Raw genomic sequence first — 21,844 nt, forward strand, 5'->3', positions numbered from 1 at the left:
AGCCAGTGAGTATTTCACGTGCACGCGCACACACACACACACACACGTTATCTACCGTGCTTTACTAGCCGACAGAACTCCTTAGGATGCTTCCACCAAACTATTTAATATTGACAATCCACTTAAATTATTTATCTCTAGTAAATGGCCACAAAAAACAAATCATCTCTAGGCCCCAAATTACAAACCATAATACTGAAGGGGCCTGGAGGGATTCAGTTACAAGTGCCCCAAGGGGAGCCCTATTGTTTAATTGAACTTGCAGCACCCAGCCCAGTACTGGTTACACAGTAAGTGCCCAATAAATTCACTAAGAACATTAAAAATGGTGGTATATTGGAAGGTTAATAGTCCACAGCTACACAATGTAGAAAAGGCAAAGACGGGAAGTCTTAGGCGGCAGGCTGTGTTGCAGATGGGTGATCAAAGACATGAGTGTGAGCAGTTAGAAATGAAGAGCCAGGAGCCAACAGGTCTCCTAAAGTCAAGTCATGCCAGACGGGCCCCTATTCTTTTTCCACCCTGCCTCCAGATGGGCAGAGGAAGCCTTAAACACAGAGTAAATCTTGACTTTCGAAAGACCTTTGACCTTTCATAAATCTTTATGAAATGTGGAGAGATAGCACGCATGATTGGCAGCAGTTTCAACAAGTAGAAAAATCATGAAGAAAGACTGGTGGTTGAGAAGTTGAGGCCAGCCTAAAGAAATTCTTCAAGAATGTATCAGGAGTTCGTCTGAGGCGACTTTTTTCTTCAGTGAGTTGGAGGACACACAAAAGGCATAAAGGTGGAGGGAATAAATACAGCATTGGATGTAGTTCAGAAGGCCCTAATATTAGGGGTCATGTAATTGGTTATTTAAAAACAGCATGGTGAAATCTAACAGGAGTAAATTAGTTTGTATAATTAAGTATACAAATAAATCATAATTAGAAATAAAAATACATAAAAATGAAATATATTTAGGATGAGGAGGACCTAGTCTGAGGCAGCGCAGATGTTTATCTGGTTGTCAGTAGTACAATGTGGAATCTGCTTATTAAAGCTGATGCAATGGGAAGCTGCGTTAGAAGACATGCAGTTCTAAATGAAGCCTGTTTCACTTCTCTTATATTCTGTACCAGCTAGTCCACACTGGGAACATCGTGACAAGAGGAATCCTGAGAAACAAATGAAGGAAAACAACAAGCAGGAGTAATCTAAGGGATTAAAGGTGCTTCCAATGAAAGGAAAGCTTCCAGATGATGCCCTAGAAATCTTCACATTCTTAAGTTTTCAATTAGAAGTGGTAGGGCACTCTTAGTCTGTTTTCCAAAAGGCACATTTTTAAGGAGAGAAGGGTTCACAGATCTCTTAGAGAATCTGATAAAGCCATGGGCCCTCCCCCCGACCCCGGGGAAAAAATTACACACGCATACATGTTTTCATACAATTTCAGGGGGTTCTAAACCTTAGAAGTTATAAGGACCCAGGTTTCTATTTCATATAAAGAACTATTTCTCCCTTGACCTTTAAGCAATTCTTCTGATCAGGGAAATGGACAGAGATTCCTAACCTGGGAAGAGGGAGTGGGAGAAGAGTGTGGAGCCAGTAACCCAGAGTCCCTCCCAAGCCTAAGATTCCCTAATCCGAAAGGAACTTCTGAATACTTTTACAGTAGTAACAAAAATATTTAAAAAGAGTTTTGTCACTGTCATTCATGTTACAATTTTGAATACTAACAATACCAATTACAGTCTAGTCATTGAAACAGGGTTAAAACAAAGGTCATCCAGGCATTAACATATTTACCAGGCACATCTGAAAGGAAGTTCATTCCCTAAATGCACAACTCCAGTGGCAGCAGGTATATCAATTATTTCATGTATTACAAACAATAAAGTATTTCTCTCCTCAAGGTATCTTTTGAAAAACTTGGCTGCGCTAAGGGGCATGGTAACAGAAGCCCTACAGCATCTGCAATATAAGCTCTCGTTCTGTGTTTGGTTACAAGGATTCTTCTAAGGAGCATGACAGGATATACCCATGAGGCACCTTATTAGCAGCATTACATAATTTCTATATTCCGGGGTCTATGTTCTAGGTAACTCATTACTGTCATTACAAATTAACCACTGGGAAGGAGAAGAGGTACATTTAATTCTACCCTTAAAGGAGAATAAATAAATTGAAGTACTTGAGAGTGAAGCTTATTTCTTTAAAACTCAGGTTCTCACAAAGTCAGAACAGCTTCCTAAAATTCTTTTGAGAAATAATTCCTGGACTTTGCTCAAATTTTTTCTACTAAAATTCTTACCACTAGTTCTACTAATAATCTTGAAAGATTCCCCAATCCCAAAATAATTACAGACACATTATATTCAAAATTACTTCAATGTTTCCTACTTACAACCATATAAAACTATAATGAGGTTTTATAAATACCTGCTGCTTGGAAATTATTTTCACAATAAGCATGACCTCAAGGAGAAGGGGTGTGTGTGTGTGCATGTGTGTGTAAGTGTATGTATGATTAATTTGTGTATGGAACCCCAGTAATAGACGTTATTCACTTAAAAGTCTCAACTTCATTCTTTGGGGGTGCTGAAAAGCAAGGTGTTATTGCATCTCTTCATTTCTCAGCTTTCTCTCATTTCCACTGCTTTAATTTTCCATTCAAATCGATTTCTAAAAACAGGGGGAGGGGGAATCTGCCATCAATGGCAGGCTTGAAGTGATGAGGAAGGCTCATGTTTTTCTAGTTCAAGTAATAGCCTTCCAAAAAATGATTAATGACAGTGGACCTACTTTCTATAGAAAGAACTGTCAAATTCCATCAAAATCTGTCATATTGTTTTCTTAGCTCTCAACAAAACAAAACGCATCCAGACATTCAGGGGCCATGGAGAGTTTTAGGGATTCATTTTAGGTTATTCCTTCCATCTGCTTTAGCTATAAATACAGCCGATGAAGAGAATTATATAGGACAGTGGTCCTCAAACTTCAATGTGGAGCAGGAGCAGCAGAAAGGCTTGTGAAGACACAGGTTGCTAGGCCTCATCTCGAGTCTGTGACTCAGTCTGTCTGGGGTGGGGCCCAATAAGTTGCATTTCTAACTGGTTCCCTGGTGATGCTGTTGCTGCCAGTCAGGGGACAACCCTTTGTGAACCCCTGGTATAGGAGGATCCCTGATGGATAGCTGGTTGCAACACCATATTTCCTTTATTCATTCCAACTTTCATGGCGAAGGTTTTTAAATCCTATTCTAGATTGGACCCCAAAACGGCAGACAGCTTTCTGTGACGTCAGAACCTACATAGCCACACCCTCCTCTCACTATCCTGAGGGGAAATATTAGCAAAGAGCGCAACCCTCTTCTGGAAGAAGAGATCAAGCTGTTTCTTGAGTTGCTCCCTCTATTTTCCCCCCAAAATAATATTATTTACGTACTTCTTAATTTTAAAAAAATTTCATTTACAGTTGACATACAATATTATATTAGTTTCAGGTGTTCAACGTAGTGATTAGACATTTATATAACTTACAAAGTGATCACCCCAGTAAGTCTAATACCCAGCTGATACCATACATAGTTATTACAATATTATTCCCTCACTTTCTTTACACTGCTTACCAAGTATTTGAGTAAATTGAAAAGGAAAGTGATTCACAAAGCTTATCTGGGAGGGTGGCTCTATCACAAAGAAGACTGGCATACTCACCAGAGAGGAAATACACCCAGTCGTGTGGTGATAAAAACCATGGCGAACATAATAAAGAGGAGATCACACATTTTCTGAAACTTGGCATAATTGGCCATTTTGGCAGCCTATGAAAGCAAGGAATACGACGTATTAATTTAGTTAAGTTGATAACTAAAAAGCTTCTTTGACTATGCATGAGTCTCCTACAAGTTATAACTTACCAGGTGCATGAAACTGCCTGCTACTGTGCAATGTCATGCGTCACGCATCGGTATTTAAAAATTACCCGTAAGCCGAGGGAAATGCAGCATTAGCCCTAAGTAGAACTGCTGACTGTCACAGATTTAATAAAATATTCAGCAACCTGAGAAATTCAATTATATGGTTGATTTCAGAAAAATAGGAAAATAAGAAAATTCTTGCATTAAGGATGATATTAGCAAGCCAAACACACCAGAACAGGAATTTGGCCTAACAGGTCAAAATAGAAAGTGTTACATAACTCTTTAGAACTTTAATGAGTCCCAAACACTGAGACCACAAAACTTATACAGAATATATAAAGCCTTTCTGTATTTTTTTTCTCCTTTCTCCTTAGAATTATAGGTTTTCTTTAAGGCATAAGGAGTATTCTGGGGAGACAGTTTCTTGGCATATTCTCAAAAACAATTTTAGAAATGGAAATATGTCAAGATCAGATTTTTTCAATGAATCCATTTAGGTATCGTTTTCAAGGTTACATTAATGGGCCATCTTCTGGATGAAAGACACTAATGTTGAAAGCGTCTGTAAGAAGTACTCTAATATTTATGGTAGTGATTTAAGTGACGACTTTTTATATTATAGTCTAGGGAAGAAAGCACAACCCTTCCTCTACCATCTACTATTTACAGATGATTCTAAGTAAAAACAGGTGACACTGAAAACATAATTTTGCTTCATCACCTCTTTTTATATTTTCACCAAGAATTCACAAGCCCTGTCCCACAGGGTTATAAATTGAAGATGTCTTCTGAATTCATACATTATTTTATAGTTTTTGGAAAGTTAAATTAGCTGAGTCAAACTTGAAAAGCTTGTTGACAGTGTCCACAGAAGCTATAATTTAATAGCTGTAAGTAGAACACAAAGCTATGAGAGAACTATATTCCTAAGGGAAAATGCCAATTTACTGAGTGGAAGCTTTTAATTTCATGAGTACTTTGGATATGAGACCACAAATTATATTGAGGAAAAGCATCTTCTGCCTCCTTCTGGCTAGGTAGCCATGCAGTTCTTTTATATTCACTCACCAGTATTCAATAAAAAAGATGAAACATCAATTTTTTAAACATGTTTAGGCCATATACCCCACTTCAAAGAGTTGACAGTCAATATATCTCATTATTTGGATACTCTTGATAGATACTTTCTAATAGCAAAGAGGACCCAGCTGATGAGAAAAATATGCTTTTAAGCCACATAGCTGGGATTTCTGGATTATTTTTCTTTTCTGGATTAAAGTGGCACACGATGATACACCTAACATTTTCTGAATCATAGCTCTGCCAAGCATCATGCCAGCCATTTTCACAGAGATTAAAGTTGGAAGACTGTACAGGATTGATTTCAAAACTGTAGAGTGCTGTATAAATCTTTACTTTCAAGCATACTTCAGACTTAACCAAATGGTAACTGATTTTCAGGGGATTGCCCTTATACTAATTATATTTCTCCTTTAAAAAATATGTGGAATAGAGCCTAGCTTGAAGCACTTAAAAACTGTAGTGCTAACTATCCTCTGACATATCCTAGCCCATTAGGACTATGTTTCTGTTTCATAAACTTATAGGGATCAAGTTTTAATAAAGTGCTATATATACTTCAAACCTTGACTAACTGCCTTTCTAGTAGATTCAATTTTATGGTGCGGGAATTTCTGCTTATACTGCAGTATATGAAGGCACCTTTATTCTATATACAGTGACAGTAAATGCTTTAAAGGGAAGAACTGTGGGCCAACAGGAATAAAAAATCAGAATACAGATTCTAAGACCACTTCTACATGGAATTTGTATTCTGGTAAGTTTATTTTTGACCGATTACATAAATTTCTTAGTATAAAGTGGAAAAACTTTTATTTAATTATTAACATTACTGAGTGTGTAATTAAGAGTAAATACTACATTGAAATTTTATTGGAGATTTTATCTTTTGAAATATGCTAGAAGCACTTTTCTTTCTTTTTTTTGCTACTTTAATAATTCTAAGTGATGATGGTTTAGAAAGTTTATCAAAGTGCAATCAATATATCCTCAGATACATTTTACACTTATATGCACAGAAAACAATTGTCATATGTAATTTGCAATTTGCACACACTTTTCACTGTAAAAAACGAGGATAATATGTACACTGGCAATAAAAACTATGATTACTAATTGATTTCACCAGGATGTACAACTTCCATTAATAACTAAACTGAATTACATACACTTTCTGGATAAATCAGCATGAAACGTATAACATGAGAAATAAAACCAATTCAAGTAATAATTTTCTTAACGTAAAACATTCAATTTTTAAGTGTGGAATAATAGAGGTGTTAATTACTCTGCTAATAAAGAATGCTAACATGATGAATATTTTTTATACAAAAACATATATACTAATTTAAAGTCTCCTTTTCACCAATTTCACCTACAAAGAGATACTCTGCAGTTTCAAAACAGTCATATACTATTGTCCCCAGACCATCTAGCATGACATAGAAGTGATAATCTTCGAGACTTCCTGAATTCTAGATCTTGTGCTCTCAAAGATGAAATAAATTTTACCTCCAGAAAAGCATCCGCTGAATCGTGAAGACAGAGAACCAGGGTCCCTATTCGGGCCATGTTGTTGACATATGAAAACGTAATCAAGAAAATAGACACCAGGTGATGCAGGAACATAATGCCGAAGTCCTTGGGGAAGGAAAAACACAGCCACATTAGGGCTTAGCGGTATTGTAACATTTCCACTGATCCATTCAACCATTCGCATCTAGTTCTCAGCTCACTGGCAGAGAGAAATGATGACCATGCTCTGAGCTTAATGAGTGACTGTGTGTCAATTTAGTTAACTAATTTTACTTACAATCATTAAAGTTGGACAATACCAAAATGCCTTAGGCACACAATAAAAATGGCTCTGATAGTGTTTCCCACTGGAAGATGAAATTTGTTCTCTTCAGTCTGTTATCCAAAGTTTATTAGGTTCCATCACCAGTCAGACAATGGCTATTTCAAAACAATGAATCAATGAAAGTGGAACTACCCTATCAACTGATATTTTAAACTGTTTCCTAAACATAATTAAATGAAGACATACAGTGCTTAATTCAACAGTTCAGTGAGTTTATCTGTGCCCATACTTATTACACACACACACATATATATATATTTTAAATATATCTTTATTGATTTCAGAGAGAGGGGGAGAGAGAGATAGAAACATCAATGATGAGAATCATTGATCGGTTGCCTCCTGCACACCCCTGACTGGAGATGGAGCCCACAACCCAGGCATGTGCTCTGACCGGGAATCAAACCGTGATCTCCTGGATCCTAGGTCGATGCTCAACCGCTGAGCTATGCCCAGCCAGGCTACACATATTTTAAAGTCTAACCAGTTGAGTACCTAACCAGAACAATACTTTCCACATTTCCCATTGTTCAGCCCTGAGTCACTAACTGCTTTTGATTCACTGAAAGAGAACAAGAGCCCAGCTGGTGTGGCTCAGTGGTTGAGCAATGACCCATACACAGAGAGGTCACTGGTTTGATTCCCAGTCAGGGCACATGCCTGGGTTTCGGGCTCAATCAGGGGGCGTGCAGGAGGTGCCAATGGATGTTGATGGTTCTCTCTCATCGATGTTTCTATCTCTCCCCCTCTCCCTCTCTCAAATCAATAAAAACATATTTAAAAAAAGAAAGAAAGAGAACAAGAGTTCTCTATTTAATTTTAAAATTAATAAATATAAGTTGATTAAAATTTATATTTTAATCAATCCACTTATGGATGATTAGTGCCATTTTATAATTAAGTTTCCTGATTTGTATCTGATATAAATGTCAATAAACAACACAAAGTCCTTGGCAATATATCAAGGACCCTCTTAAAACAAGAGCCATGTTTTTCAAAGTTTGTTTTGTGAAGATGATTTCTGCATATAAGTTCCCTGGTTCCAAAAAATATTTATTACTAAGAGACTCAGAGTCATGCGCACGGCAGAAGACCGATTTTCATTATACAGTCATATCTGTATGAATATGAAAAAAGCATGAATAATGAATTTTATCTTACATTTCTGCTTCAGAAAAGCATTATACACAATGAAATACCTTTAATAAAAGCCATGGAATGATTATTTTATGTGTTACCCACATCTCACCCTGACACATTTTTTTAAGTTGACACTAAGTCTGGTCCAAATACCAGTTTTTAAACAAATTGTCAATTTGGACTTTATCGATGCAGGGTGGGACCCTGGTGGGACCCCCCCCCCCATGTTTGTTACTGTTGAAAGTGACTGATATGTATTTAGACACACACATGGCTGCAGGAACATCGGCGTTTTAGGTAGAGAATGTTTCACTGCATTTTTAGTAGCAGCAATGAGGTAGAGAAATCGTGAATATTTGTCAGCCCTCAGACTGAAGATTGATTCCAAAAGCCCTTATTCAAAACAGAATGGCCTGGCAGCCTGCTCCTGTGGTGTCCCCAGTCTCCTGCCATTCCACCATATGGTTTTTGGACATATTCACAGTGATCATCAAGGGGTCCTTCTTCGTTCCTGCCTAATAGTTACTCTGATCTCAGCCCTCATTCCAGTAGCTTCTTCTATGTTAATTACTAGACAGATAAAAAAAAAAATTAGGTGTGTTCTTGACTCAAACTCCATTAGAATAAGTGTGAAACAAAAGAATTCAAGGAAGATCCATCCATGTTAATACCAGAAGCTGGTAAGATAATCCTGGTTTTCCCCCTTATTACATTTCCAAATGGCATTTAGAAAACCTAAGACAGGGTCTCTTAGTCTGTTCTGTGTAGCTTCCATATAAGAAACGCCTGGGTGCAGGTAAAATTCCAGCTATTTGGGCTCCATCCTCAACTATTAAAATGAGAATCGGCATCCTTAACTCACTTCTCTGGGAAATTTTATACACAATATTAGTCAGAGGGATCGCCTTCTCATTAAGACATGTTCTAGAAGAACATGCCTGATGTTCAACATGATGAAAACTCCCTTTGCAATGACCAGGCTGCAGAGGGTCTTTGAAATTATACTGTGTCTTCAGGAGGCACCAGAAATTCATCTTTATGTACATGTTTTTATAAACGCAAAATGAACTCATTTCTCAACAAAACAAAACAAAACAGAAAACACCATGAACAACAAGAAACTTGTTCTTCAAGTTCTCATTTGTTTGATAGAGTACTAATAATTTTATGCAGTTTCTTTTGGGAATAATCTTTGCAACAAATAAAAAAACATTGGTGAACCTTCTCAACAAAGTAATAAGATGACCAAGATTTTAAGCGAGGGTTGATTTAGATGTGCTTGGATGGTAAAGAATAGGAAATACCTCTAAAGTGCAAGGCAAAGGAAAGAGTTTTCTCTCAAATACAAGTGACATGCATTAGCATTCCTGGATTTAATAAAATTAATAAATATAATTAATAAATTTAAAATTTAACTCTTATGAATGGAAATCAGATAAGTAGTACCAAGTTATTCATTTAACAAATTTTCAAACTCAACAAAACAGAAATTCAGCAGCATAATTTAAAGCTGATTTCATTTTATGAAAACTGCAGCAATAATAGAAATCTCTCATTTCTATTTTTTTAAAAGCCAAATCAAAGGGTATACTGTGAGAAACTCAGTCGTGTTATCTGAGTCATGCCAACTGCGTAGCCCCATGGCCAGCTTCATCACATTTTCTTCACATAAAGAATATGTAAGAGAAGCTCTGGCTAGTGTTGCTCAGTTGGTTGAGCATCGTCGCATGCACCAAAAGGGTCACCAGTTTGATTCTTGGTCAGAGCACATGCCCAGGTTCCAGGTTCAATCCCCAGCAGAGGGTGTGCAGGAGGCAGCTATTCAATATTTCTTTTTTATTTATTTTTATTTTTTATTAAATATCTCTTTATTGATTTTAGAGAGAGAAAAGGAGAGGGAGAGAGAGAGAGAGAGAAACATCAATGATGACAGAGTCACTGATTGAGCCTGCAACCCCGGCATGTGCTCTGACCGGGAATCGAACCCCGATCGCCTGGATCCTAGGTCGACGCTCAACCGCTGAGCCACGCCCAGCCAGGCAGCATTTCTCTTTTACATTGATGTTTCTCTCTATCTCTCCCTCTCCGTTCCTCTCTCTAAAATCAATAAAAACATATTTAAATAAGAATATGTAAGAGATTTAATTTTCATAGCTATTCTGAAGTAACCCATAAAATATGACTCTCAAATTTCAGACACACTATAAAAAATTAGTTTTGGCAGGTATCTCCATCACGCCTCTCATGATAAAGTATAACTACAACTTCAAGATAATTATTTGAAAATCCTGACCAGCTTTTACAATAAGAGCTGTCTGGGTGCAACAGCACTTTCTCTGCTGCCAGATGTGCCATTATTTTATAGCTTCTGGGAACTTAGATAAATGGAGTGAAGAGCTGCTGTATAAGCAGTGTTTACCCGATCTTTCTCCTGTGTAATATTTATGGTACCATTTCAAGATCAAGAATTCATAATCTCTTTTCTACTATGAATTATTTAGTTAATATTAATCTTTAATTGATTTTATTACTGTGGCAGGGGAGGCAATAAAATTTTATTTGTACAATAGAAAACAGTATGATAGTGCCACCGATTCCCTTCCAGTATGCCTGGCCGGAGCATGGAACTCAATCTGTAACTCCCTGGAGTTCTTCCTCCTTCATGCTTTCCCGTCCCCATCAAAAGCACTCTCTCCAAATGCACTCAGCTTTCAAATTATGTCAATATTTTTCTTAATTATACATGCATGTCTTTTTTCTCATTGATCTTTGGATCTTCAGATGTTCTCCATCACTACAAATCCTGTCTAATTACAAGCACCAGGAGATGGAGGTCTTTATACACACTTTCTGGGCTCTGTTTAAATTACTCTTGGCCCAGCCACACTAATTTGTAAAGCTTTTAATGCTAAAAAGGTCACTTCCAAGACATTTTAAATATATGCATCATAATAGTCTTCAGTGATGCACAGGTTAAGACTATTCCCTCCCTTCCTTCCTCCCTCCAATGTCCCTGAGGACAAAGGCAACTCTTGCTATCAAATAAACCCATTCAGGTTGAAAACATCCACAATGATCAGTAGGGGGCAGACTGTGCTCAACCAAAATCAGAAATATCCCAGAACTCAAAAGCCATAATCCTCATATTTACTTTAAATATGAGGCCTAAAATAACAATGGGTAATCAAGGACTCAGTTTTGTGCTTGAGATAGTAGATGGAAAAATTTTCCATCAGGTCAACCAGATTGGGATGATGCTGTAAGATGTCAGGAGGGGTTCAGAGAAACTAATTATTATCATCAATCAGCCTTGTCTTCTCTCTTCTCTTTTTCCTTCAGCTATCTAAGTTTTCGCCCATTTTTACAAACACACAAAACTGTACCTGTACGAATCACTCCTCAAGTTACTTCTGGCCATGCAGGTTTTTTTTATGTTTTTTTGTTGTTGTTTTCCTGGCTGCAAGGCATGTTTTCTCTTCTTTTCTCCAAGCCCCACTCCACTTTTACTACCTGGTGAACTTCCATCTACCCTGCAATTTGCTTGCTAATTCTCACTCTCCAAAGGTTCTGTCTGACACTGTGACTTATTCTGAAGAACAGCCCCATCAGGCAAGTACTATTGGAACTCATTTTATAAAGAAACTGAGGCACAGAGATACTACATAATTAATACTGTTCTATTGTTGTCCCACCAGTCCGCACACAGCACTGGGTTGAAATGCTTTGATCACAGATGGTAGGTTACTAAAATGAGCTGTCTCTTCTTCCCCTCTGATATTCTGAAGACACTATAGTGTGAAAACACACACACACAAACACAACAGAAGCCTAAGAGTCAGGAATGTCTGTCTTGGAAAAAACCTAAGCTTTGAGTGCAAGATGTTGCCACTCCAATCCCAAATGGGCACACAGATGAGCACCTTGGCACCTGTGTACAAGAGAGGTTAAGTGGCCTGCCTGTGTCTGTCAGTAGTAGCATTGAGGTTACACAGAGGGAATTCACATCTTCCTCCGTCCCTCTCAGGATAATCAGGTGTCAGCTGGTGGGATTGCAGCTTTTCAAGAAAGAAAGGACATGCTGATACAATCTGAGGCACTACCTGGGAGTCACATTCTTGGGAAAGACTTAAAAATGATGAGCAGTTCTCAAAAGATTTAGTCTCAAGACTCTTTTATATTCTTAAAAATTATTAAGGACACCAAAAAGGGTTTGTTTATGTGGGTTATACCTATCAGTATTTACCACATTAAATATTAATACTGAGAAAATTTTAGAACGTGTAAAAACACACTTATTAACTTAAAGTCCATTATTTGTTAATTAACAGAAGTACTTTTGCCAAAAATAACTACATTTTCCAAGATTTAAAAATAAATGGTTATGAGAGTGTCATTGTTTTACATGATTACAAATCTCTTTGCTGTCTGGCTTAAGACAAGAAGGCTGGCTTCTCATAATGGCACATACATTCAATCTGTTGATGTTACTTTGATTGAAGTATGTAAAGAAAATCCAGTACCACACAGTTTGAAAAGGGAGAAGTATCCTGATAGTCTTTTCAGACAGTTATAGATATTCTTTGATACTGTACCAAAACTTGCGAAGTAAGATATTCTTCAAGGTGAGTTGCAATGTGGAATTTAAAACCAGATCAATAAACTCTTCATATTCTGATATATGAAATCCTTTGCTCTGTCTTGACCTTTGAATGGATCTTAAACTTATGCATGATTTTGTAACATCACGCATTAGTCACTTGGAAAATATTGGCTCACTGAGCCAATGACAAAATTTGTTACACAATACTTTAAAAATCACATTTATTAATATCACTACCAATCTCATGAGAAAAGCTTTACAGAACTGAGATGCCATCAAGTTCTCACTGGTGAACACAAGTTTTCCAAAATTCAAAATTTTGTTTGAAAGCTTGAATTTTATCATTGACAACAAATAATGCCAATTGTTCTCTTGAAACAACTTGACAAGCTCACTCTGCATTTTCAAGAAAATATCTACCCAAAATACAAGTTGTAATGACCATGGTTTGCCAGTGATTCTTTCAAGTAAAAGTGAGATTCCAAGGGGGGGGGGGGGGGGGGGAGAAGCAGCTAATTCAATTCACAACGCAGGGCACTAACTGTACATGGTTTTCTTGAGACACTAGTGTACACTGTTATGCAGCAGGAGTTCTTTATGCTTATTTTCCATTTCATCACATAAAATATTTTTAAATGTATACTCAGGAATGCAGATTTAATAAAATTAACAATTTTTATGCTTCACCAAAAGCGTTCTCAAGTAAAACTGACATTGGTTCTTCCTGCAAGCATGTGGATGTGAAGAATACCACGACTACTGACACAGTTTGGTGCCACTAACAGCAATTTTGCCCACTGTTGCTTTTGCATGATCACTGCAAATTTCAATGCAGTGAGAAAGGCAAATGACATCTTAGTGTTATTATGACAGTTTTGACCTTGCAGGTCCCCTTTGACCTGCAGACCACACTTTGAGAACAGCTGATCTAGACAAATTATTTCCAAATAATGCTTTAGGAAATGATAATTAGCCATATTATTAGTAATAACTGCACCAGTCAGGACAAACTAGATTTTGTGGCAATCAATAACAAAGCCCTTGAAATCTCAGTGGTTTAAGACAAAGGCTTATTTCTTACCCACTGCATGTTACCATTTGGCTACAGATGGGGGGCCCTCTGCTCACCACAGTCACTCAGGGACCAGACTGATGGAGTAGTCTCCATCTCAGATATCACCAATCACTGTGCTACAGGGGAAAAGAGCTTGGAGGATCTCACCTGAGCAATTAAATACTCTGGTCCAAAAGTGACTCAAGTGAGCTCTGTTCACAGCCCACCAGTCACATGCTCCCATCCAACCACAGGAGGAGTACCATCCTACATGTGCCTGGGGGTAGAGAGCTGGCACTATCCAGTGAACCACATTAAAAATTGCAGTAATAGCTAATATGTATTAAGCGTTAACTGTGTGCCAGGCACTGTTCTAACAGCATGTATTACATTACGCTGACAACACTCCGTTGCAGTAGGTTATACAAACTCCATTCTCTGGATCAGAAAAACCAAGGCACAAAGAGGTAGAGTAACCTGCTCAAGGTCACACCAAGTTAGGAGTGATGCCCAGCAGGCAGGTGAACTCCAGAGCCCATGCCTTTAACCTCAAGGCCATTTGCCCATAATACTCCTCACTCTAGAAAAAAATGAGTAAGATAAGAACTTTTTAATAATGATAAATTTAAAGGATTATCCTTTATTACAAGGTGCCTTTTCTCCTTGAAAATGTTCAAATGTCCTTTCATTTAAGAAATGATGGTTGTAAGTGGAGGAAGTACTAGGGAAAAAGGTTGGCAACCGTAAGTTAGTTCCTCTTCCTTAGCATTTCTGTTCATTTTAATTGACCCAAAATATAAAAATTTGTGACCCTACATTTTGGAGGTTTTTTTGTTTGGTTTCAGCACTCTGTTTCGATTCAGCCACATTTTGGTCATTGTGTGCCGAACAGAGGTACTGCTCTAAGCTCTATTTGTCAAGCATTGTGCTAGATGGTTTGGTGGACATTATTTCATTTAATTCTATGCCATACTGCTTGCTGCCTTATAAAGAGATTAAAGCATGAATTGTCTTTTACCCTGAATCCAACTGAAGCTGGAAAAATCTGGAGCATGACAGGCCCCTAAAAGGCAAGTAAAGCACCCACTGCAATGGCTGTCAGTTATTCTTTGCAAAAATTACCAGAGAGCAAACATATGTCCTTCAATGAGCTTCTTGCTAAACTTAATCGCTGTACCCCTCTCTGTCAGGAATCTTTTCCAAGATGTAATTTTTCTCTCAGGTTAAAGACCAGAAGAGCCACAAGCTGATTTTACCAGCTGGGCTTTGGTACTCCGCCATGGACGATTTCCTACGAAGGATTCCGAACACGAGCCCCGCTCACTGGCCAAGGGCCCAGGCTTTGGGTCCAGCAGCCGCTTACTTGAAAGGGACATAGGGCTTAGACACAGGCAAGCTGTTCTGTGCTCCAACACAGTCATACTTATTAGCTTCCCTTAGAAACTGTAGCTGTGCAGGAGAAATACTCATTGTGAAGAGGTGCTCAAAACAGGATTTTTAACAAAATGAAGCCTTGGGTAATAAGAAATGTTTCAAGCAATGTTGAATACCAGGAATATATCTGTTGTTTTAATAAGATACTGGAACAATTTCTCTTTACAAAAGAAGGAAGGAAAGACGGAAGAAAGGAAGAGAGAAAGCGGGAAGGAAAGAGGGATGGAGGGAAAAAAGAAGTAGGAAGGAAGGAAGGAAGGAAGGGAGGGAGGGAGGGAGGAAGGAAGGAAGGAAAATTTCTCAAAAAGGTTTACATATCTTGGTAGCACATAATAGAATATTTGAATTATAAGTCATTGGAATTATAAGTCCAGATAACCACATCTTGGCTAGTCCCTGCCCTCTGGGAAGATTAACAGTACATCTCATCACTGACCAAATAAGTACCAACCCTGGAAATGATCAAGAGAGAAGCAATGTGCTCTGTCACCACAGGGATGAAAGTTCTCCTCTCATTTTTAAACTTGATTCTATTTTGAAACAAAGCAATTAAAAAAAACAAAAAGATGTCAATATTAGGACACTTCTAAAAGGGAAGAGTCTGTGAATATAAAAACCATTTTAGAAAGACTCAAGCATCCATTAAGTCACAGAAATGATTTCGAAACCTCATTTAGGGCACTGATTCTAACAGTTTAGGGTTTGCATTTGGACTCAGTGTTCATAAACCCTAGTCACTATTTGAAAATGGCTGTCCAGGCTCATGATCATTTAATTGGGAAGCAAAGGAAACATTTTCATAACCTTTGTATTAACAACCCTACAAACAGCCTTCAGAAGTTGATATCCATACTCTGCTGTCAACAAATATTTCTATCCCCTAATTAGAAAGCAGGCTATGTTTTAGAGAGTTTAGTTAATAGGTGCAATCTAGAAGGTGGGAAGTATATTTTGCAGCCAGAACATTTCATAAATCCTTGCCGATAGCTAGAATAGCAGATCTTCAAAGTGTCTACAGAGCAATGAGGAGCGAACCACAGAGGACCTTCAGTGACAGCAGGATGCAAAGGAGAAAAGGGCTATAACTCACTAATGAGAGACGTCAAGAGAGGAGAAGGCCTTCCTTATTAAAACCTGTGCTGAGTAATACTCAGTCTGGTAGTGGCTATATTCCCATTTTGCACATGAAATAAGAATTAGCCAGCTGCACCAGGAACATACAAAGGTACTTAGACCAACTGAAGAAGGGAAAGGTGCCAGGTGTCTAAAATAAGCTAAGAAAGAATATATAATTAATTTCTAAAATTTGACAATATGTACAGGCCTGAGAGCAATTCCATGAACCTCAATGTAAAAATTCCTTTTATAGGTGTTTTCTACGCTGATGCAAGATATGTTAAAACCATACAAAATGATATACTTCAACCCTTGAAAATAACCCACTTAAAAAGATAACTATTAAGATAATGGTCACTTGGCCAGAAACAATGAAGACTGTCAGTCCTCTTGGCTCACTGAAAAGGCATGGTAAATGCATGATGTGAAAGCTCAAGCAAGTGGAGGGGGCCTGGTGACTTTTGGTGCAGCCATGTCTCACTAGGACTAGGCTCCTGGGAGCCAAGGACAGACAGTCTTGCAACCTCTTTGACTCTAGATGGCACTCCTAATTCTAACTAAGCAAACGAGGGACCAATAAAATGGCAAAGAGCTGCAAAAGGCTTACTACCTTTAACGTCAAGAGCATGGAAAGGCAAGGCAATGCAAGAACTGTGTACATGTCTAATCTAAGAGTGAATCACAGGACTTTGCTTGGTCACCTTGGGCTGTAATTCATCCCCAAATTGCACAAAATGTATGTAAACTTACTGTAGATAAATTTTCTCAACTACAAAATAGGAAGAATATTCAAACTTCCTTCTTTGTTATGCATGTGTTTTGTGTGACTACCTGGAAAAAATGTTCCCCTCCTAAAAAAGAAAATTCATATTATTCAGTCTTAAAAAAGAAGGAAACTCTGATGTACGCTATAACATGGATGACCCAAGGATATTATGCTAAGTGAAAAAAGCCCATCACAAAAGGACACATATAGTCTGAGTCCACTTTTATGAGGCACTTAGAGTAGTCAAATTCATAACAACAGAAAGTAAAATGGTGGTTGCCAGGTGCCTGGGGGAGGGGAGAATGGGACATTGTTGTTTAATGGGTACAGAGTTTCAATTTTGCAAGTTGAAAAGAATTCTGGAAACTGGTTGCACAGCAGTGTGAATGTGTGTAACGATACTGAAGTGCACACTTAAAATGGTTATGATGGTAAATTTTATATTTTGTATTTTTACCACAATTAAAGATTTAAAAAGTAAATAAGTAAAACACACAATGAGCCTGGCACATAGGAGATAACCAGACTACAAGTATTGACTACATGAATGAAGAAGGCTCCTCACATAAGACAGAGGAGATCTCATTGGCACAATGTCACCAAAGGATCTCTAAACATTCCCAGAAACTGGCCCAGAGTGTTTGGGGCAATGAGTAAGGGAACCACAAATTATGGGTGTCAGTTAGTTATCTGCTATGCCTAAGCCCTGGCCCTTATAGGGACCGCCCACTTCTGAGAATCAGACAACACATACCACATTAAGGCTGTTCAGGCATACAGATCAGAAAGAGCCTCTTGCCAGCTAAGTAAATCACTGCTGTGGGGCAGTGAGAGGAGTGTACCTGGCAGCACACAAGTATGTGGAGCATGGGCACTGAGATGCAGGCCAGCAAACACAGCTTTGAAGGAATGATCCAAATATGAAAATCTGGAGAAAATAGCATCATGAAAAACAAATAAGCAGTGAAGAGTCAAAAGTGCCACCTCTGTCCAGAAGTTGGTGGGATGAGAACTGGAAGGAGTGGGTTTAACACACAGGAGTTGGAGCACACCCTCTGCAAAGGCCGATGGAAGGGAGGGGTGAAACCCAGATCACACTTCATTTAGGAATGTTGTATTTTCATGACATCTTTTCATGCCAGATAGCCCTTAAACTGGAGAAAAATTCATTCTGTAGGGCTAAGACACTGAGATTTTACTCTCTCCCAGGAGCAACAAATAAAATTTTTCTTCTTTATTTAATTTAAAGAACAGAGGGACTTGTGAATCAGACTGAGAGAGATTACTGTTGTCGGAACTCATTGCTATATATTTTTATAGAGAAAAGAACACTAGGGAAGAGTTAAGAGACAAGGGGAACAAAATACAAAACAGCGCAAACTAAAATAGAGAACTTTATGTATCAAAGCAGAAAGCAGTACCCTAGTGCTGCTGGGAAAACAGCGGTGAGTGCCTGTGAGACTCCACCCACCTGCCAGGGGCCCTTAAAGACACAAATCTTCAAACACTTTACAGCAGAACCCCACTTACCTTTCTTTTGATATCAATGAACTGGGAAAACATTAAAGACCAATAAAATGACAGTTCCAGGATATAATAGTAGTGAAGGTCAGTTGTAAGTGGCTGAGGGTTAAAGGAAAAAAAAGGAAAGATTAATAGTTAATAGGAAACCTCATCTGTGTCCCAAACATCTCAAGTTCAGTGCTAAAAAGCAACATAGTCTTATGCCCCCACAATTTCTGGCCCTGTTCTCTTTGCGATAAGAGGCTTTGAAGAATGCTTCTAATTCACAGCCCGATGGCATTAGTTTTATCTCCAACCAAAAAAAGTGTCCGTCAGCATGAACATTTGGTGTCCAATTCACTATTCACTTGAATAATAGCATTTATGCTTCTTTGACATGAATCTGTATCTGCAAGATTCCTCAGGCACGTGAAAAAATATTCTAATGCACACACAAAAAGAATAACCTTGGATAACTATACTGTGAGATTCCACAGCACAGGGACAAGGGAGGGAGGTGATAGGAACTGGAGTACAATATATGTCACTGAGGCACAGTTTCAAGTTCTGCATTAATCAGATCTTTCAGTACATTGCAAATATTAAAAAAAAAAAAAAGACAATTCAAAACATTTCTTAAAAGATCAGAGGGACAAAGAAGCTGCCAAGAGGTACTGGGCTAGGCACCCAGGTGGGAAATCTGAGATCAAGTCTCACCTCCAGAAGTTAATAGGTATAAAATTTGGGCCTTAATTAATGTATTGTAAAATGAGGTGACACCTGCTCTATCTGCCTCATAGGTCCAGGAGTGGGGAGAACTCCAGAGAGGCAGCAGAAGTCAGGAATGTTTATTCTGCACATAAATCCATAAAAACAAAACAAAACAGTGTTTAATAAAAACCATTTTCAACAAGTTGTTTTGTTTTATTGAATTGTAATGAAATGTCTTAGTTTACCAGAATGAATCAAAGACCTTTGAAGCTCATCACACAAACACATCTATACCACTACACACATAGCAACAGTATATGCTGTAAATACAAGGGAAACTTAAATGCTCTGTAAACCAACAGCAGCAAAAGGAATGATTTTCATGAGAAGCTGGTACTCACTTAACTACCAACTCTACCAACTTTACACATAGGCATCAAGGGAAACAGCCGTTTCACTCACTGACCTCTGGCAACAGAGCATGAGAGAGGACAGGATACTCTCCCCACCAGCAATCCTAAGCTCTGAGCATCAGTGTGTTTTTCAAGCTCAGCACTACCCTGGAGAGAATATCTTTCCTACTGAATCGTCCTTGTAAAATTTGAAGGCATTTGTAATGAGAGATGGATACTCAGGTCAGACATATGGCAGCAATAAAGTCTAGAAAATAGAGTGCTGGCTTCAGGACCCTTGGAGCCAAGATTAAGTTTCGGTTTTAATGAGAGTCACTTTCTCATTGCATCGCCACCTGGGAAAAGGCCACAGTGGGCTATGAGGGCAAGTAAGGGCCTCTAGAAATTTCAGAGTTCATAAGGGAGGGTCATATTAGAGTAACTACTATAGTTGTGGAGTCCTTTGCAATTAACAAAGCTTACACGTGTGATAATCTCTTTCACTCTCATAAAAGTCCTATAAAATGAGTACTATCATTTTCTAGATTGTATAGTTACAGGAAATTGCTGCCAGTTGATTCAGGCTGGAAGGCTGATCCCAGGTCTCACAAGCCCTGTGATAGCCAGGCTAGGGCTTTCATTCCCCACTTGTGCTCTTTATGACAGGCTGTGCAAGGGCCAACTAAAGACAACTTTGCATTATTTCAAACTTAAAATACACATGTGTATATAAAAATCATTTTGTATGCAATAAATACTATAATATACATACTCATGCATAAGGAGCAATGTGTGTTTAATAAAATTGAATAGACCACTACTCTTTCACCTAAAAATCTGTTCAACTATTTATTTAATAGATGTGCTAAAGACATAATAAATCTGTTTCACAAGCATGGCCCATCTTTAAAAGTGCTCTTAAGGCATCAGACTGACTGAACTACAACCTACATATTTATGTATACCTACCCACAAAGCACTATAATTACATGCATAATGATTATATACTGTTTAATATACACCTCCCCAAAAAAGCTGCTAATTTTTTTATGAGTATAAGGAATGTATCAAGAATCACCACTGTCCCCAAGAGAGATCATAAATTGGTCCTAGGCTTCGGGAGTTATATGCCAAATTATTCATTGAGAAGCAATAATGTCTTATCAGTTGAATTCAATCTTGATCTGAATCCCCACATACTAATGACGTTTTCTATTTTATATAAATATAACTGTAAATACCAGACAGATCCTCAAATTTTCAGGTGGAGTCGATAACTGCCTGTGAAATAGTCTGCAGCTACATTTTGAGCCACTGCTCTAGCAAATAATTTTCTCAGAAATAAGCAACTGCTTGGCTCCAGCCATTAATGTGAAAGTTATTTCAGACCACATTATAGTTATGAAGAAGAGTGGGTATTACATTTCATACGGCATTTGTCTCAATGCCATTCACGTGACAGAATTTACCTCATAAACGCAGTGCGTTAGAGCAGCTGCCACATTGACATTCAAGTTAAGGTTTCTGGAAGGCTTTGATGTGTTTTTATAAATAGAATTCTAGATATATAGGACTTTTCCACTCAGTGTACCATTACAGGACACAAGGAGAGCTATAAATGACAATATTCCAAGTATTTAAGATAGTAAAACAGCAGTTGGGCCTGAGAATTACAACTGTATTCAACAGTGACTGGGTTTCAATGTTGCTTTAGTCTCTGAAATGGCCCTGGAGTACTCAGCTCTCTGGAACCATGTCATGTTGCTTATTTACATTATTTTCTAATCTGAATAAACTACATGAAAGAGATGGAAATGCAAACTAGAATTCCATTTCAACATGCCCTTAAACTTGAACTTGCCCAAGGAATATCCCAACACCAGTTCCCACTGGTTTAGACACTGTGGGTGATAGAAGACACAGGGCATGCCTACCCCCCAATAACCTGATGCGTAACAAAAAGATAAAAGCCTCTAAAAAGATAGCTCCAAAGAATCCCAAACTCAAAATCCAAGTTGCTTATTATAATGTATGTCTCTTTATTGTATCATCAAAATACCTAGTTGCATTTGCTTCATATCCCAATTGATCTAGACACTTTTCAGGAAGAATTTTCTAGAAAAGTCCAGCTTTGATACTCAAATAGTAACTGACCTAGGGACCAGCATGCTAATACTACTGAATTCATGGACAGAGGCAAAGGTACATCAGTGGGCAGGAATCTGAAATACTCCCTTTCTACTATATAAATTTAATCTCATTTTCAATTATGGGGGGTTT

At 38.0% G+C, this 21,844-nt stretch overlaps 1 protein-coding gene across 1 annotated transcript in view; it reads right to left on the reverse strand.

Annotated features, from left to right (window-relative positions):
• CERS6 (ceramide synthase 6) overlaps window positions 1-21,844 on the reverse strand; it is a 236,077-nt gene that overhangs the window by 39,136 nt on the left and 175,097 nt on the right. The window contains exons 6-8 of the mRNA XM_016200210.2: window positions 18,489-18,581; window positions 6,500-6,628; window positions 3,702-3,808 (exon numbers count right to left, since the gene is read on the reverse strand). Of these exons, the coding sequence (XP_016055696.1) occupies window positions 3,702-3,808; window positions 6,500-6,628; window positions 18,489-18,581 (329 nt within the window). The remainder of the gene's footprint in view (window positions 1-3,701; window positions 3,809-6,499; window positions 6,629-18,488; window positions 18,582-21,844) is intronic.

Source organism: Miniopterus natalensis, chromosome 8 (genome assembly GCF_054644295.1).
Source record: "Miniopterus natalensis isolate mMinNat1 chromosome 8, mMinNat1.hap1, whole genome shotgun sequence".
NCBI classification, from domain to species: domain Eukaryota; kingdom Metazoa; phylum Chordata; class Mammalia; order Chiroptera; family Miniopteridae; genus Miniopterus; species Miniopterus natalensis.